We start from the raw sequence: 16,761 nt of genomic DNA, 5'->3' as shown, positions 1-16,761 counted from the left end.
AGGCCACACAGCTGGGACCGCACAGCCGGGGCGGTGCCACATGGCCGCTGCCATCTCAGCGTGGCTCACAATGAACTGTACTTGCTTGGCCGCTTTTAGCCAGCCATGCTGCGGACAGAAGGGCAGAAACGGCAGCAGCAACTTCTCCTTGTCGGTGCCTCACGTGAGGAGAGATGTGAAATGGAGCCGATGACCGGTGTGGCTGTGCAGTGCTGCTGTGGACCACGCCACTAGCAGCGAAAGGCATGGCCAGCAATTCCCCCATGCAGAGCCCTGACAGGAGTAACCTTTCAGCACTCCAGATCTCTATAAAGTTTTCCAACTGATAGAACTTGAAAACAAATGAACCTACAGACACCAATTCTCTCCTGAGTCAGAGAAAAGAAAAAGATAAACACATGAAAGGAGAACAACATGGTGACACTAAGGCTGGTGTAAAAGAGGAAAGAGGAGGAGGAAGTGCTCTGAACATTGGAGCTGAGATTCTTCTGCAAGGTGTAGGGAGGACTATAATACAACAAACTGTTTCCTTATAATTCATGAAGTGCATGGGGCTGATGCAGAATTCACCACTATCCCGTGAGAAAAGGGTGCACGTGCTGGAGCATGTGGATGCTGAGAAGCTGCGTTTGGGTGAAAGGCTTGAACAGAGAGAAGGGAATGAAGTATTTCTGTGGCTGCACTCAGAGTTCCTAAGGAGAATTTTGGATTGGCTGACACAGCAAAAGCAGCTTGAACCCTTGAGACATCCCTAAAGAAGGGATGTGTGGACAGAATCTGTTCTTACCTCACTGGGTGAGTGAATACATGGCCTTCTCCATGGAAAGAGCTCCTTGTCCACAGAACCCTTCTGACCCAGCCACCAAGGAAGTCCTCGGTGCTGACCCAAATTGAGGGTGAGGGCTCAGTGTGAGGCCTCACTTGTAACCCCTAACCTGAGAGGGAACTTTCTCCCATTTCTGATGTTCTCACCTGCCCCAGAACCTCTTTGGGCACTGACAGCCCTGGGCAAGTGTCACATGAAAATTGATGGGGTAAAGGAAGTGCAGGTTCTTTACCTTCCTGGGGGTGGAGAAGGTGGTGTGGGGCTTCCTATTCTCCATCCTCTGCCTGGAGGATCCCTGGATTCTCTTTGGTGTCATCCTCATGATCTGTGGCTCTGGAGCGAAGACCCCTCGGTTGTGGCTTCAGGTGCAGAGTTTGCTCGTGGGCCAAGGAAAGTGTGAAGCCCTCAAAGTAATTCACCTGGAAATCCCCTGGTGGGAAGAGATCCCAGCTCTCACTGCTTGTTGCTCAACTGCCAGGTGTGCAGCAGCAACAGGCATGACCTGGGCTGAGTGGAAATCAGGGATACTGATGACCCCAGGGTTCAGGGAACACCAAACATTGCTGCTCTGTGCATCAGGGGCTTATCAAACACCACACAGGGCACCTGAGCCTGCACTTGTGTCTGGAGGTCCTGGGACCTGTGTTCCCTGGGAAAAAGCTCTGTCATGCTCAGAGTGGAAGAGAAAATGGGAGTGTGGCTCCAGAGGCAGCTTCAGGAGAGGCCAGGACTCAAGGAATCCTAGCAGTGTCAGGATAGAGGCATTTCTCTGTGCCAGATGCTAGTCTGGGGTAGCATCTCTTAGCTTGTGTCATCAAACCAAGGAAGTAAGGGCAGCACCCAACCTACCTGTGCCCACTTCCAGTCACTTACTCAGTCTTTTCAGGAAGGAGATCGTGTCCTGGTAGCCCTCGACATAAAAGCGGTCCATGACCTGTGGGGTGAGGTGGCAGTCAGGGCAGCTGGGCTGCTGCAGGGGGCTCATGGCTCTGGCTACCTGGAGGAGCTGCTCACCTGAAGTGTGGGAAGCTGAAAAATGTACAATAAGCGGCAGAGGTTCATTTTTGAGATCTGTAAGATGCAGTCAGAGAGCTGGAAGGTGAGGAAGGCAGCGGGGCCATCCTTGGGGCAGATGTCGTATTCGCCGGCGAAGGCAGAGATGGTGATGGTGGTGCGGGACACGAAGTCGGCTCTCCACATGGCCAGCTCCCCGTCCAGGTAGCGCTGGGAGACAGAACAGGGAGCCCTGAGCCTTCCCCTCGCAGGGAGAGCAGTGCTGGTCACACGGGCAAACGTGGGCCTTGTTCCCCAGCCAGCCCCACACCAGTCTGAGGTTCTGGGGCCCCGCAGATCCCCCTCCAGGGAACTGCCCCACCCGCTGCTCCTGGGCACCAGGTCCACACCTGCCCTACTCCCTTCCCCCAAAATCCTACAGCAATGAAACTGGGTGGAAAGTGCAGCAGAAAGGAGCTGAGGAAGGGACAGGGGAAGATGGACAATTCAGTGAGAAGCTCAGTCCTGTCTGCAGTGAGGTCAGATTTTGGAGCCCTTGTCTTCTCACTTCAGAACCCAGCCTTGAGCTTTGTTGGTGACAAATCCAGGTAGAAACATCCTTAATGCCACCACTGGAGAGAGGACCGAGGCTGGAGGGGCCCTGGGCCTGAGTTGGACAGGATCTTCAGGCCACAAAGCTACTCACCACCCCACGGTACGTTGGAGGTAAAAACCCAAAATACAGCGGGAGGAAGCAGCTGCACGTCACAGCCTGTGGGTGAGATGGGAAGGATAGAGGTGAGCAAAGAGCCATGGAAACTGTTACCTTTGAGAGGGGTGACTCATCTGTGAGTGCCAAAACAGGGTACCCCAGCTGTGTTATTGGGCACCACTGACTAATGGGCACCAGACCTTGTCTGATACCCACGGCCAGGGCAGAGATGTAGGAAGGAAACCTTGTGGAGGCCTCAAATTGCTGTCTGCATGTTCAGGATAACTCAGACACCAATCAAAAGGGCTGATTTCTTAAAATTATTTCAGCTTGTCTGGATTCAGAGGGTGGCAAGGACACAAATCATGGCATGGACTAGAATGGACCAGGGTCTGTTAGGATAAGACAGTGGGTGATGGTTTTTAACTGCAAGGGGGGAGATTTAGGAAGAATATTGGAAGATATTTTTTACCACGAGGGTGTTGAAGCCCTGCACAGGGTGCCCAGAGAAGCTGTGGCTGCCCCATCCCTGGAAGCATCCACGTCCAGGTTGGACGGGGCTTGAGACCAGCCTGGGACAGTGGAAGGTGTCCCTGGCCATGACAGGGGGAACTGGATGAGCTTTAAGGTCCCATCCAACCCAAACCACTCTGTGATTTTGTGCTGTGGGACATGGCCAGGTAGCAAATGTCACCCAGCTCCTCCCTCACGGGGTGGCTGTGGCTGCTCCCACCTGAATCAGCTCCTCCTTGGAGGCAAACTCGGACACTGTCACACATCTCCAGTCATGCAGGCGGGTGAGGATAATGTGCAGCTTTCCAGACACCAGCTCGTGGGCATTCGGAGGCAGGAATTTGTGTAAGACCTCCCGTAAGAGTCTAAGTGCTGGTCCTCCAGTAAACAGCCCACAGAAAGAGGTTTTCAAGTGATTGAAGATATAGTCCTTTAGCTCATCTGAAGCAAAGCATAGCAAAGCAATCATTCTACATCCCTTATATTGTTATTTATGCACTTTCTGAGGTAGACTTCCACCTGGGTAAGGGGTATTTTATATGACTGCTAAATGCTCATTTAGAGCCACTGTATTTCATTAGGGCTGAAGCTCCAATGTGTGGACCCAATATTTTCAATATTTCAGGAGGCAGAAGTATTTTGTTTTTGTTTCCCATTTCTCTCCATTTTCTGCAATATGTATCTTAAAATTGGTTGGACATATGGGAGACAATGGATAGGAATCTTTTGTATAACGTGTTTTCTTTCCCCTCGTTGTTTTGGGAATCTACCAACAACCCCAAATGCCTTATTACAGAGAGCACCTCTCTTTCTGTTATTAGATATGGTTGCCTTGAATTCCAGTTAATGACTATATCTACTCTGTTTTCTCTGTGCTGCTTACTTTACTCATGTTTTACACTCTAAAAGAAGCCAATAAAGTAAAAATCTGAGGAACTAACCACTGATAATTAAATAAAAATCTTTTGCAACTCTAAATATTTCCAGATATTCCCAGGTATTCCATCTTCTTGTACAGAAAATATACAGAAATCTGTAGCCCTTACCCAGATCACATCCACACAATCCAACTGTAGCTATAATAGATCCTGAAGATGCTCCATAGATCCTGGATGCAGATTTCATTATGTCAGGAGACAAGTCCTGCAGAGCAGATAACACTCCAGCTTCATATAACGTTAAGAAACTACCGCCTCTAAACAGAATAGAGTAAGGTCTTCCCTCTTTTCCACTTATTTTCAACATCTCTGCTAACTCCAAGCACCCCAACCACAAGAAAACAGCTGCCCAACAGCTTCAATGGTTTTTCCAGAGCCAGCCAAACCTCAGCTGTGGTTCTCTTTCCAACCACACTCTCAGAGTCTTATATGCCTTTGTTTGGCATAAATCTCTGAGCCAAAGGTCCAGTGAAACAGCGGCAGTGGGCAGAAGTGGATGATGTGATGTCCTAATGCTCATTAAAATGAGATTACTGCAATGCAGGGTGCCTGAGGTGAGCACTGGCAGCCCCAGGCGATGGGGACAGCCACATGTCACACTGATGTGTTGGGGGAGCAGCCCAGGGGTCGGGTGTGCCCCCGGACTGAGTCTTTGGGAGGGAGAAGCTGCTTCCCAAAGAGCTGAACTGCTTCAGTGATACCCTGCAGTTTCAGCACAAAATTCCAGCGTCTTGGGCAGTAGGAATCCACAAATATTACCTGGTACAAAGGAGTCGTGCAAGCTGCTGCTCAAAACTACCTTGTCCCATTTGCCACACATTGCCAAACCCCATCACAGGGATTGGAGAAGGTGGCTGGATTACTAAAGAAATCACAAGAGAATTTGGAGAAGGTGATTGGGTTACTAAAGAAAGCACAACCCAAGTTGTTTTCCTTGTTTCACAATCTCAGGGCCTGAGTCTGCTTACAAAAGGGTAAAAATACAGAGACCAGGTAAGATCTCATGGTTTCACCTCTCCCCTGTGTAGCTGAGGTAACAGTAGAGCAACAGCAGAGCAACCCTTATTGACCAAGGTAAAATGGTTGAAAAAGAAGGAAAGAAGGGGGGAAAAGGCTGATGAACGCCGGGATTTATTAGTTATCTACGTAGAAATACAAAGCCTTCTTAGCTTTGCAGATGGGTGAGCTATTGGGAGGCTGCTGGTGGGAAAAGCAGTGCTGGGAGCTGAGCAAGGCAGAGGCAAGTGGCCAGCACAGACAACAGCAACTTGGATGCCCCTCTTCTGATATACACAGAAATCTACCCTAGATCTTCAGGCAAAATGCTTCCAAAGCCACCAGGAGATGCTTCTCTCCCTCTTGCTGTGTGCTGGGGCGGTGCTGGAGGGATTTGGATGCAGCTCTGGTCTCTGTGAGGGGGCTGCCAAACAGCCCTGAGGATGACAGAGCAGCTGTGCTGGACATGCTGGGGCTGGCAGGGCTGTGGGCTCCACTAACCCCAAGGCATCAGCCCAGGGTTAATCCAGCCCCAATTCCACATGGCAGCAGTGTCTGCCACCACCCAGGAGCCAAGGCACTGAGCTCCTTGCACACACCTTGCAGGTGCTGCTGCTGAGCAGAAAAATAAAACTGAAGACTCGAGACAAGAGGGCTAAATAGATCCCATGCCTAATCAGGAGGATAAATGCACTGGAAATAATTTCCCAGCTACTCTTTAGTGCACGGATCCCCTAAGAATGGACTGTAAAGAGAAGAATCAACTTCAGAAGCAGCTTGTGGTGCAGGAGGAAAGTGGCATTTGGGAATGCATGGGTGAGGCACACAAAGCTCATGAGCCTGAGGCAAACCTCTATGCCCACTTGTATGGTTTGTCGAAAATACCAGCGCCAGTCTTGTAGAAGCACCAGCATTCCCAGTGCTTCAAGCCTCGGGTTCAAGCCTCCTGCCCTCTGTCAGCAGTGAAAGAGGGAACTAGAAATGTGACACATTATTATTGCACTGCTGTCCAAATACAGCTGGAGAGCTCCGGCAGTCCAATCCCAAACCAAACCCACGGATCATGCTACACAGACCTTGTTTCACTCTTAATTGCACCTCTGTAATGTTGAGATAGTTTGTAAATCCCTTTGTTTTACCTTCTTACCCAATCTTGCAGCACCCAGAAGTAAACAGTGTTTCTCATGGAAAAGCAGAGGGAAGCCAAGAGTGCACCTGCTTATTCCCTCCTCATAGGTAGTGCCACATCTCCCTGGCTTTCAGAGCCTTGGACTGTCCCTGGTGTCTTCCAAAAGGAGGAAGGACTTAGAAAAAAAGTGGTTGGGTGCAGTTTGTGTCACAATGTTGAGGCCAGGACTCCAAAAAGTGTGGCTTGGAAAGAAGCAATGCAGGAGATCTGAGTAGGAGTGACCCAGGTGACATAAACAGTGATTGGGAAATGCTGCTGTGGAAATGCAAAGATGTTTCTTGGCCCCTCTCTGTCCTGCCCCAGTGTGGGACACAGACTCTGTGTGTTCCTGGTGTTTTACGTCTGTTGTTTTACCAGGGCAAACACACCCATGGCATTTGGCATTTCCCCATCACTGGGTCAGAAGCACTGTGATCCCAGGGAGCCTGCTCATCTGTCCCTCATGTCTTCATCCTGGCTTTGGGGACAAAGCCAAGCTTGGCCTTGGGCAAAGAGACCATCCAGTGTGGGCCACTTTGAAGCTCCATAAGGCAAATGAATCAAAGGAACCTGTGTGCCTGACAATGCAGGGCAATAGCCCAAATAGGATCTTCCTCCTATGGGATTCAAATGAAGCAGGAGCCACCTCAGCTGCTCAGCCAGGACACAGCAGGGAGGGCTGGCACCTGCCAGGAGGTTCTCTCACCTCCCCAGGGTGGGGATATTTAACACTGAGCTGACCCCAAACCATTTCTCTCATGGATCTGCTGCAATGACAAAGTTGTGACCTTGGGGCTGCTCTGTTCTGGGAATGCAGTGTGTTGCTGACCCACTTACATTTCTGATGTGCAAATCCTTTCAGGAGAAAGACTTTGAGGAATTTGTTTCTGTGGGACAATGAATTGCCCCAGAACCCAACGTGCAGGTGTCTGACTTCAAGCACTGGCACAGAGCTTGACCAACAGTTCCACTGGCAGTGAGGAGCTGGTGTTGTGCAGGCAGGATCACAGCTGGGAAATGTGCATGTGGTACTGCCCTGCACGGCCAGAAATATCATCTCCTGCACCTGAGAAAAACAGGAAAAGCCACGTCCTAGGTATTTCCTCACACAGCAACAGCTCTGTCCCCCTTAGACACTGTCTAGTGCTCCAAATGCACCTCCCTGGCTGAAGGAGCTTTAGCTGGCCAGGGTTCAGGGCAAAAGGCAGCAGTCAGGAGGGGCTGAGCTCATTCAAGCTGTGCACAGGGCCCTCTCTGAAATGTCCTGCTCCAGCCACACTTGTAGCACTGCCCAGCATTGGTCTAAAAGCCCCAGGAGAACTGAAAGGGTCCCTGTAGACGAGGAAGAATTTGGAACCCTGACACCGCTGATGCAAAAGGCACCTGGAAAAAGGCACTTGCTGACTGCAAGGTGCTGAAGTGGGGAGGGCTTGTGGATGCCAGGAAAGCAAAGCTCCTGGGAGATTTCCAGCATGAGCAGAATATCCCTCTCCGAGTCAGCAGGGATTGCCTTAGGTTGTATCCTCTGTCACAATTCCTGGAACAAAAGGCTGCTTTGCCTTCACATTTCCATCAGCAGCACTGTGCCAACACCAAAGGATTCACCAGTCCTGCTCCCCCACACACCAGCCTACCTGCAGTGCCTCCTGCTCCCGTGGATAAATGGAAACACCCTGTGATGCTGCAGGGTCCAAAACAGGGAATCTGAGCATTCCCTACAGTGACAGCAGGGGGAGAAAAAAGGGCTGAGGGGCAGAAAGACACCAATGCAGAAAGCCAAAAGAGCAGTTCTATTTTGGGTTGAAATCTTCCATGTCTAATGTTAGCAAAAACCAGTTTGTGTTTCTCACCTTCATGAAAGCTGAGTTTTATTATTTGAGTCTAAACAGTCTGTGATTAATCAAGGAGTTTCCATGGCACCTCCCCAGTTTAGTGCACTGGAACAGGAGCAGAATAAAGGAGTGCCACTGGCAGGGATCTGAACGTGCCCACACTGGGGCCTTGCTCACCTGTGTGTGCTCACCTGGGCTCCTCAGTTGCCTCTTGGCTGCTCCATGTTTCCTCACATCCCAGTGGCTGTCTCCATAGCACTAAGGGCTGTCACTGATCCAGGGAGCACATTCCCACCCTTACCTTCCCACCAGGACACAGATTTTAGCAGAGCTGACAACACAAGTGACATTTTTGCCGCTGATGTCACTGACAACCTTTCATCTAAATAGGAAAGAGTGGGGATGATCCACCCTGGACCTTGCCTCACTAATTGGTATTTCTGTGGCTTTGGCAGCTCCCAGAACATGCCCCAACACACTTATCTTTCCTTCTGCCAGGAGTGTGGCACAGGAACCTCCAGCCTATCCTGTGCTCAGCATTAAGGAGAGAAACCTTTTCCCTGTTCCCATGACAAACACCTCATCTGGGGACATGAGGTGGTGATGTCACTGCCCAGGGCAGCTACGTGATGAAACGGTGACTTCAGCACGGTGACTTCACCCTGCTCTGGAGCAGTGCCTGGTGCTCCCAGCCAAGGGCAGGGCTCTGCAGGACAGACCTTCCTGCTCAGCTGCACCCCTGGGCAGAGAGCACCAGGAAATGTTGGAGCAGATCACCTCCAGCTGGAAGGAGTTCTGGCAGGCACAGCTTCATTTCAGGCCAGAAGAGATTCCTTAGCCTTGCCAGACTCTTAGGATCACCCTGTAATACCACTAAGACATTTCAGTTGCAGAGAATGATTTGGCCTGGAAGAAACTTTAAACCATATCCAGTTCCACCCCTGCCATGGCAGGAACATCTTCACTATCCCAGCTTGCTCCAAATCCTGTCCAACCTGGCCTTGAAATAATTGCACACCAGAGCCAAGCAGGAGCCCTGTGGGATACGGGCACAGCTGGCTGCTGGGTTAAAGGAAAAAGGAAAAAGCTCAGCCTAGTTCATTTATACCCAAGTCACAGCCTGGGAGTCTCTGGTGCAGGGGCTGCTGCTCAGCAGCAGGAGGATGATGCTCCTACAAAACTGTGGAATCATCAAATCATGGAATGGTTTGGGCTGGAAGGGACCTTAAAACTCATCTCATTCCACCCCCTGCCAAGGGGAAGGTCACCTTCCACTAGATCAGCTTCCTTCAAGCCCTGTCCAGCCTGGTCTTGCTCCAGGTGCTCTCTGGGGAATCTCTATTCCCTGGATGAATCGCTATTCCCTGGATTAACCCCTTTTTCCTGGGTTCAGGTGCACCCGGTTTATGGCCCGCATCTTGCGCTGCTCTGAGGGCTCGGCCGTTCCCATTTCCAGGGCAGTGACAGCTCGGCCATTCCCGCCCCCGTTGCTCTGAGGGCTTGGCCATTCCCATTTCCAGGGCTGTGAGGGCTCGGCCATTCCCGCCCCCGTTGCTCTGAGGGCTTGGCCGTTCCCATTTCCAGGGCTGTGAGGGCTCAGCCGTCCCCATTTCCAGGGCTGTGAGGGCTGGGCTCGGCCGTTCCCGTGCTCTGAGGGCTCGGCCGTTCCCGCTCGCAAGGTTCGGTGGGCTCGGCCGTTCCCATTGCTCTGAGGGCTCGGCCATTCCCGCCCCCGTTGCTCTGAGGGCTCGGCCGTTCCAATTTCCAGGGCTGTGAGGGCTCGGCTGTTCCAGCCCCCGTTGCTCTGAGGGCTCAGCAGCTCCCATTTCCAGGGCTGTGAGGGCTCGGCAGTTCCTGTGCTCTGAGGGCTCGGCCGTTCCCGCTCCCAAGGCTCTGTGGGCTCGGCCGTTCCCGTTCCCATTGCTGTGAGGGCTCGGCCGTTCCAGCCCCCTTTGCTCTGAGGGCTCGGCTGTTCCCGCTCCCAAGGCTCTGTGGGCTCGGCCGTTCCCGTTCCCATTGCTGTGAGGGCTCGGCCGTTCCCATTGCTCTGAGGGCTCGGCCATTCCCGCCCCATTGCTCTGAGGGCTCGGCCGTTCCCGTTCCCGTTGCTCTGAGGGCTCGGCTGTTCCCGCTCCCAAGGCTCTGTGGGCTCGGCCGTTCCCATTGCTCTGAGGGCTCGGCCGTTCCCGTCCCCATTGCTCTGAGGGCTCGGCCGTTCCCGTTCCCATTGCTGTGAGGGCTCGGCCGTTCCAGCCCCCGTTGCTCTGAGGGCTCGGCCGTTCCCGTTCCCGTTCCCGTTCCCATTTCCAGGGCTGTGAGGGCTCGGCCGTTCCAGCCCCTGTTGTTCTGAGGGCTCGGCTGTTCCTGTGTCTCTGAGGGCTCCTCTGCTCCCCCTGCCCTCACTCCTGCCCTTTGCCAACTTGGCAGCCACGGCAAGTGTTAGCCCTGAACATTCGTCATGGGAGCCTTCAGAAACTCATGTACGGCTTCTTAATTTGTGGTGATTGTTATTAATAAAGATTTTTTTTTGCATGATGTTACATATTCTCCGCACAGTCCCGACCATGTCTGATGCAGATGATGAAGCCAGGCTTGTTGTCACAAACACCCACTGTGTGCGGGTACTCCCAGTCATGGAAGATTTAGAGAATCCCAGACGGGTTTGGGTGGGAAGGAGCCTTAAACCTCATCTCTTCCACTTCCTGCCATAGGGTGAGGATAAGGAGATGTTTGAGCAGATCTCCTTCAGCTAGAAAGTGTTTCGGCAGGCACAACTGAATTTCAGCCTAGAAGAGATTCCTTAGCCTATGTGGACCGTTAGGATCACCCTATTATACCAGAAAGAGACTTGAAAAGTAGATCACAGAATCCCGGAATGGTTTGGCTTGGAAGGGACCTCAAAGCTCATCATATTCCACCCCCTGCCATGGAAGGGACACCTTCACTATCCCAGGTTACTCCAAGCTCTGTCCAACCTGGCCTTGGACACTTCCAGAGATCCAGGGACAGCCACAGCTGCTCTGAGCACCCAGTGTCAGGGCCTGCCCACCCTCACAGGGAAGAATTCCTTGCCAACGTCCCATCTATCCCTGCCCTCTGGCAGTGGGCAGCCACTGACCCTTGTCCTGTCCCTGCAGTTCCTGATGAGGGTCCCTCTCCAGCTTCCCTGTAGCCCCTTCAGCTCCTTGAAGGGGCTGCGAGGTCTCCACACAACCTTCTCTTCTCCTGAATGAACAGCCCCAGCTTTCTCAGCCTGTCTCCATAGGAGAGGTGCTCAAGTCCCCTTATAACTTTCTATGGCCCATTTGGATGGATCCTGTTTGCATTGGATCCTGTCTGCTCCTGTCTTCCATCCATCCTGGATGGATTTACACCTCTCAAGCACTGCAGCCAGAGGCAGGCTGCTCCAATCCAGCTGTTGCTGCCACAGGGCAAAGTGGAAGGCTCAGAGACACTCAGGCCTCCCCAGGCAGGAACTATGAGCTCATCATTTGCTTTTGCACCTCTGCTCCCTCCCACTTATCCAACAGCTCCTTCTCCAGGCTGCTGCAAGCACCATCCCCAGCTCCAGGCCGGATATTACCATCTCAGTCAGCCCGAGGTAGTTACCCCATTGAAATGGGCATCAAAATCCCCCAAAGAAAATTCTCCTCCAGGAACTGGACTTCCAAATCCATTAAATGCATCTGCAAACCTCGGCCACAAAGAGGAGCACAGTTTGATCTGCCCAGTGTATGTCACCTGCCCCATGTGGTGCTTGATCATAAACAATTGTAAAACTTGGAGAACTTCAAGAAAAATCAATCTGCAAGGAACCCCCAAACAAAAGTGGTCTCAGCACAGAATCCTCCTGCTCCAAACCTGCTGGAATGAGCAAGAAATAAGCATTTAACAATTCAGTATTCCAGTCAGCTGGGTTTTGCTTTATTAATCATCTTTTCAAGCAAACAGAGCTGGTGCTGCCTCCTCTTGGAGACAAGAGCTTGGAGGTAATGGCAAGGGAGGATTTGCCAGAGGCAGTGGATAGAGGCAAAGTTTGGCATTGATTGGAATCATCTTGTGCAGGAGCTTGTTTCACCCCAAGGAAGCAAAGGGGGAAGCCCAGCTGCAGCCAGTGGGGACAGAAGCAGGCTGGAATGCCTCCTCTAGGGGTGGATCATGGCAACCAGCTGGGAGCTGTGGCCCTGCCTGTGCTGTGTCATTGCTGGCACAGTCCATGTGCTCCTTGGGGCAGGTCAGGCTCAGCCTTCAGGCTGAGTTCCAAGTTGCTCTTTGAAGCAGAAACTGGGGTCAAAGGCAGCAGCGGGCTCAGAAATGCTCTTCTGTGTCTGACCTGGCCCTAAAGGGAATGAAGCCTCGTTGGTCAGTCTGACAGGCACCTCTGGCAGCTCCTGTGGGACAAGGTGGATTGAAGTGCCTGCTCAGAGCTGCTTCCCTTCCTCCTGTTGTGTAAAGGGCAGCTGGTTTTGGTATCCTGAAAATATTAGCCCTGTACCCCTGTCCCATGGCTTGTCTCATTCTGTTTCAGACTCAGCAGAAATGTGAAGCCTGAGGTGGATGGGATGAGAGAGGGGAGACAAGCCAAGGCAGCAGAGCTCCCTCTGGAGCTGGATCCCACTGCAGGTGTAGAGGGAAGGGTCCTTGAGTCTGATGCATGGAACTGAGCCCAACAAAGCCAAGCATGTGCCCAGTCCTGAGCGTGGCTCTGGCTGTTGGCTGCAGGTGCTTTATGCCAGACTCTGTTTCCAGTCTGGCCACTAAGGAGGGTGCAATTCCTTGTGCAATTGTCCTGCTGGGCACGCGGAGAAGTGGCAAGTGCTTGTGGCTAACCTGCTAGTGCAGCCTGAGCTCGGGGGATTGCAGGCTGCAGACACTTGTCCAAGAAATCAGGTTCAAGTTGTTCCCAAGTTTATTCCCCTGCTGCTTTGGTGGCATCCCTGATGTTCTGGCATTGCACAGAGAAACAGTGCAAGAGCCTTTTCCTGGCCTTGATCAGTAGGGCTTTTCCTTCCCAGAACTGGAAGATCTGATGTGCTTCTGCTCTGGAGATGGAGAGCCTGGACTCACCCCTTCATTGCTCTCTGGCCTCACAAATGAGTCTTGATTCCTCCCTCAGGGGGAATTTTTCTCCTAAGACTGGTGAAAAACGTTGCAGCCCAGCTGCAAAGCCGAGGCAGAAATTCCTGATAGCCCAGAGCTGCCCAGCTCCCAAAGAAACCTCATTTCCACCTTGTTGCTTCCAAAAGATTCATGTAGGTCAGACTGATGGATCCTTTAAAAGAGCAACCAGGGAAGCAACTTCTGCAGCCTGACACTGTGTCCTGCCTTTCTTAGTGGGTTGAGAGTTGGTTTGTTTTCAAAGGAAGTATCTTTCTTTCTTCCATTTTATGTTTTTCAAACTTATCTTTTTAGATCTGGAATGGTAATGGTCCTATTCTTTCCCTTTATATTCCTCATTTGTTGTGGGCCTCTTAGATACAAGAGATTGTGTCTTTTTTCACTTTTCATTTAATTTATGTGGTTGTGTCATAAATAATCATCATGTTGAAAAAGCTGAATAATTTTACTTAATCTGATAAATTCTGAAATGTTGAAACACTCATAAGGAAAGAGAAAATAAAGAGTAAAATTCAAAGAAACTTTGCATTTCATCAACTGCTTCCTTGTATATTTTAGTAAACTGCAAACGGAAATTCTGAGGATTCACTGGTTTTCCATTGAAAACTAAAATGGGAGCAGGCATTATTTTGCATAGGATTGCAGAAAGTGATAAGTTTTGGATTTAAACCTACCTTGTGTTCCTTGAAAATGATACTGGTAGATGTTTACCTGCAGCTCTAATATGCTTTCCTTGCACAGTGTTAGGTTAGCAGAACCTGGCTGGTAATGGTGGCAGAGAAAGCCACAGAAGCTGCTTCTGAGGGGGAGGCTCCTCCAGACTTGTACTATGTCCGGCAGAGGCAATCCCTAAAGGCTCTGATGGTTGGTGTATGGGGTGGCCCATTTAGAGAAGTTAGCAATGCCTCTGTGATGACATATTTAATGAGGGAAAAAGATGTGCAATTCCTCTTTCCCTTTCCCTGGAGAGATGGTGGGGGAACCACTGGTCCCCTTCCCAAGGCGGGCTGCTGGGCCCTTTCCTGGAGGGGCTACTGGGCCATGCCACTGGGGGCAATCCCAGCCCTGCAGCCGAGGATGAGAGTGGCCAGGGCCAGGAGCAGCTGCTGCCTTCGTGGTCCAGGAGAGGCCACACAGCTGGGACCGCACAGCCGGGGCGGTGCCACATGGCCGCTGCCATCTCAGCGTGGCTCACAATGAACTGTACTTGCTTGGCCGCTTTTAGCCAGCCATGCTGCGGACAGAAGGGCAGAAACGGCAGCAGCAACTTCTCCTTGTCGGTGCCTCACGTGAGGAGAGATGTGAAATGGAGCCGATGACCGGTGTGGCTGCGCAGTGCTGCTGTGGACCACGCCACTAGCAGCGAAAGGCATGGCCAGCAATTCCCCCATGCAGAGCCCTGACAGGAGTAACCTTTCAGCACTCCAGATCTCTATAAAGTTTTCCAACTGATAGAACTTGAAAACAAATGAACCTACAGACACCAATTCTCTCCTGAGTCAGAGAAAAGAAAAAGATGAACACATAAAAGGAGAACAACATGGTGACACTAAGGCTGGTGTGAAAGAGGAAAGAGGAGGAGGAAGTGCTCTGAACGTTGGAGCTGAGATTCTTCTGCAAGGTGTAGGGAGGACTATAATACAACAAACTGTTTCCTTATAATTCATGAAGTGCATGGGGCTGATGCAGAATTCACCACTATCCCGTGAGAAAAGGGTGCACATGCTGGAGCATGTGGATGCTGAGAAGCTGCGTTTGGGTGAAAGGCTTGAACAGAGAGAAGGGAATGAAGTATTTCTGTGGCAGTACTCAGAGTTCCTAAGGAGAAGTTTGGATTGGCTGACACAGCAAAAGCAGCTTGAACCCTTGAGACACACCTAAAGAAGGGATGTGTGGGCAGAACCTGTTCTTACCTCACTGGGTGAGTGAATACATGGCCTTCTCCATGGAAAGAGCTCCTTGTCCACAGAACCCTTCTGACCCAGCCACCAAGGAAGTCCTCGGTGCTGACCCAAATTGAGGGTGAGGGCTCAGTGTGAGGCCTCACTTGTAACCCCTAACCTGAGAGGGAACTTTCTCCCATTTCTGATGTTCTCACCTGCCCCAGAAACTCTTTGGGCACTGACAGCCCTGGGCAAGTGTCACATGAAAACTGATGGGGTAAAGGAAGTGCGGGTTCTTTACCTTCCTGGGGGTGGAGAAGGTGGTGTGGGGCTTTCTATTCTTCTCCATCCTCTGCCTGGAGGATCCCTGGATTCTCTTTGGTGTCATCCTCATGATCTGTGGCTCTGGAGCGAAGACCCCTCGGTTGTGGCTTCAGGTGCAGAGTTTGCTCGTGGGCCAAGGAAAGTGTGAAGCCCTCAAAGTAATTCACCTGGAAATCCCCTGGTGGGAAGAGATCCCAGCTCTCACTGCTTGTTGCTCAACTGCCAGGTGTGCAGCAGCAACAGGCATGACCTGGGCTGAGTGGAAATCAGGGATACTGATGACCCCAGGGTTCAGGGAACAGCAAACATTGCTGCTCTGTGCATCAGGGGCTTATCAAACACCACAAAGGGCACCTGAGCGTGCACTTGTGTCTGGAGGTCCTGGGACCTGTGTTCCCTGGGAAAAAGCTCTGTCATGCTCAGAGTGGCAGAGAAAATGGGAGTGTGGCTCCAGAGGCAGCTTCAGTAGGGGCCAGGACTCAAGGAATCCTGGCAGTGTCAGGATACAGGCATTTCTTTGTGCCAGATGCTAGTCTGGGGTAGCATCTCTTAGCTTGTGTCATCAAACCAAGGAAGTAAGGGCAGCACCCAACCTACCTGTGCCCACTTCCAGTCACTTACTCAGTCTTTTCAGGAAGGAGATCGTGTCCTGGTAGCCCTCGACATAAAAGCGGTCCATGACCTGTGGGGTGAGGTGGCAGTCAGGGCAGCTGGGCTGCTGCAGGGGGCTCATGGCTCTGGCTACCTGGAGGAGCTGCTCACCTGAAGTGTGGGAAGCTGAAAAATGTGCTGTAAGCGGCAGATGTTCAGTTTTGAGATCTGTAAGATGCAGTCAGAGAGCTGGAAGGTGAGGAAGGCAGCGGGGCCATCCTTGGGGCAGATGTCGTATTCGCCGGCGAAGGCAGAGATGGTGATGGTGGTGCGGGACACGAAGTCGGCTCTCCACATGGCCAGCTCCCCGTCCAGGTAGCGCTGGGAGACAGAACAGGGAGCCCTGAGCCTTCCCCTCGCAGGGAGAGCAGTGCTGGTCACACGGGCAAACGTGGGCCTTGTTCCCCAGCCAGCCCCACACCAGTCTGAGGTTCTGGGGCCCCGCAGATCCCCCTCCAGGGAACTGCCCCACCCGCTGCTCCTGGGCACCAGGTCCACACCTGCCCTACTCCCTTCCCCCAGAGTCCTACAGCAATGAAACTGGGTGGAACGTGCAGCAGAAAGGAGCTGAGGAAGGGACAGGGGAAGATGGACAATTCAGTGAGAAGCTCAGTCCTGTCTGCAGTGAGGTCAGATTTTGGAGCCTTTGTCTTCTCAATTCAGAACCCAACCTTGAGCTTTGTTGGTGACAAATCCAGGTAGAAACATCCTTAATGCCACCACTGGAGAGAGGACAGAGGCTGGAGGGGCCCTGGGCCTGAGCTGGGACAGGGTCTTCAGGCCACAAAGCTACTCACCACCCCACGG

At 51.9% G+C, this 16,761-nt stretch overlaps 2 protein-coding genes and 1 long non-coding RNA gene across 3 annotated transcripts; all 3 read right to left on the bottom strand.

Annotated features, from left to right (window-relative positions):
- Nucleotides 1–333: 333 nt before the first annotated feature.
- Nucleotides 334–2,043, bottom strand: LOC135286198 (omega-hydroxyceramide transacylase-like). The gene is made up of 3 exons (XM_064399212.1): nt 1,841–2,043; nt 1,700–1,760; nt 334–1,256 (listed from the first exon to the last, which is right to left on the bottom strand). Exons 1-3 carry the CDS (start codon nt 2,024–2,026, stop codon nt 1,093–1,095), a joined length of 411 nt encoding a protein of 136 aa, XP_064255282.1. The 5' UTR covers nt 2,027–2,043; the 3' UTR covers nt 334–1,092.
- A 202-nt stretch (nt 2,044–2,245) lies between these two features.
- On the bottom strand, nt 2,246–5,367 carry LOC135286199 (uncharacterized). Its single transcript, XR_010350656.1, has 3 exons — nt 4,091–5,367; nt 3,265–3,485; nt 2,246–2,591 (listed from the first exon to the last, which is right to left on the bottom strand). It is a non-coding gene; the product is annotated as an uncharacterized LOC135286199 (long non-coding RNA).
- Nucleotides 5,368–14,487: 9,120 nt separating this feature from the next.
- LOC135286212 (omega-hydroxyceramide transacylase-like) lies at nt 14,488–16,268 on the bottom strand. Its single transcript, XM_064399229.1, has 3 exons — nt 16,066–16,268; nt 15,925–15,985; nt 14,488–15,481 (listed from the first exon to the last, which is right to left on the bottom strand). The coding sequence occupies exons 1-3, from the start codon at nt 16,249–16,251 to the stop codon at nt 15,315–15,317; spliced, it is 414 nt and encodes a 137-aa protein (XP_064255299.1). The 5' UTR covers nt 16,252–16,268; the 3' UTR covers nt 14,488–15,314.
- Nucleotides 16,269–16,761: the final 493 nt, after the last annotated feature.

The sequence above is a fragment of the Passer domesticus genome, chromosome 25 (assembly GCF_036417665.1).
Source record: "Passer domesticus isolate bPasDom1 chromosome 25, bPasDom1.hap1, whole genome shotgun sequence".
Lineage (NCBI taxonomy): Eukaryota > Metazoa > Chordata > Aves > Passeriformes > Passeridae > Passer > Passer domesticus.
This window is presented reverse-complemented; position numbering and strand designations above follow the sequence as displayed.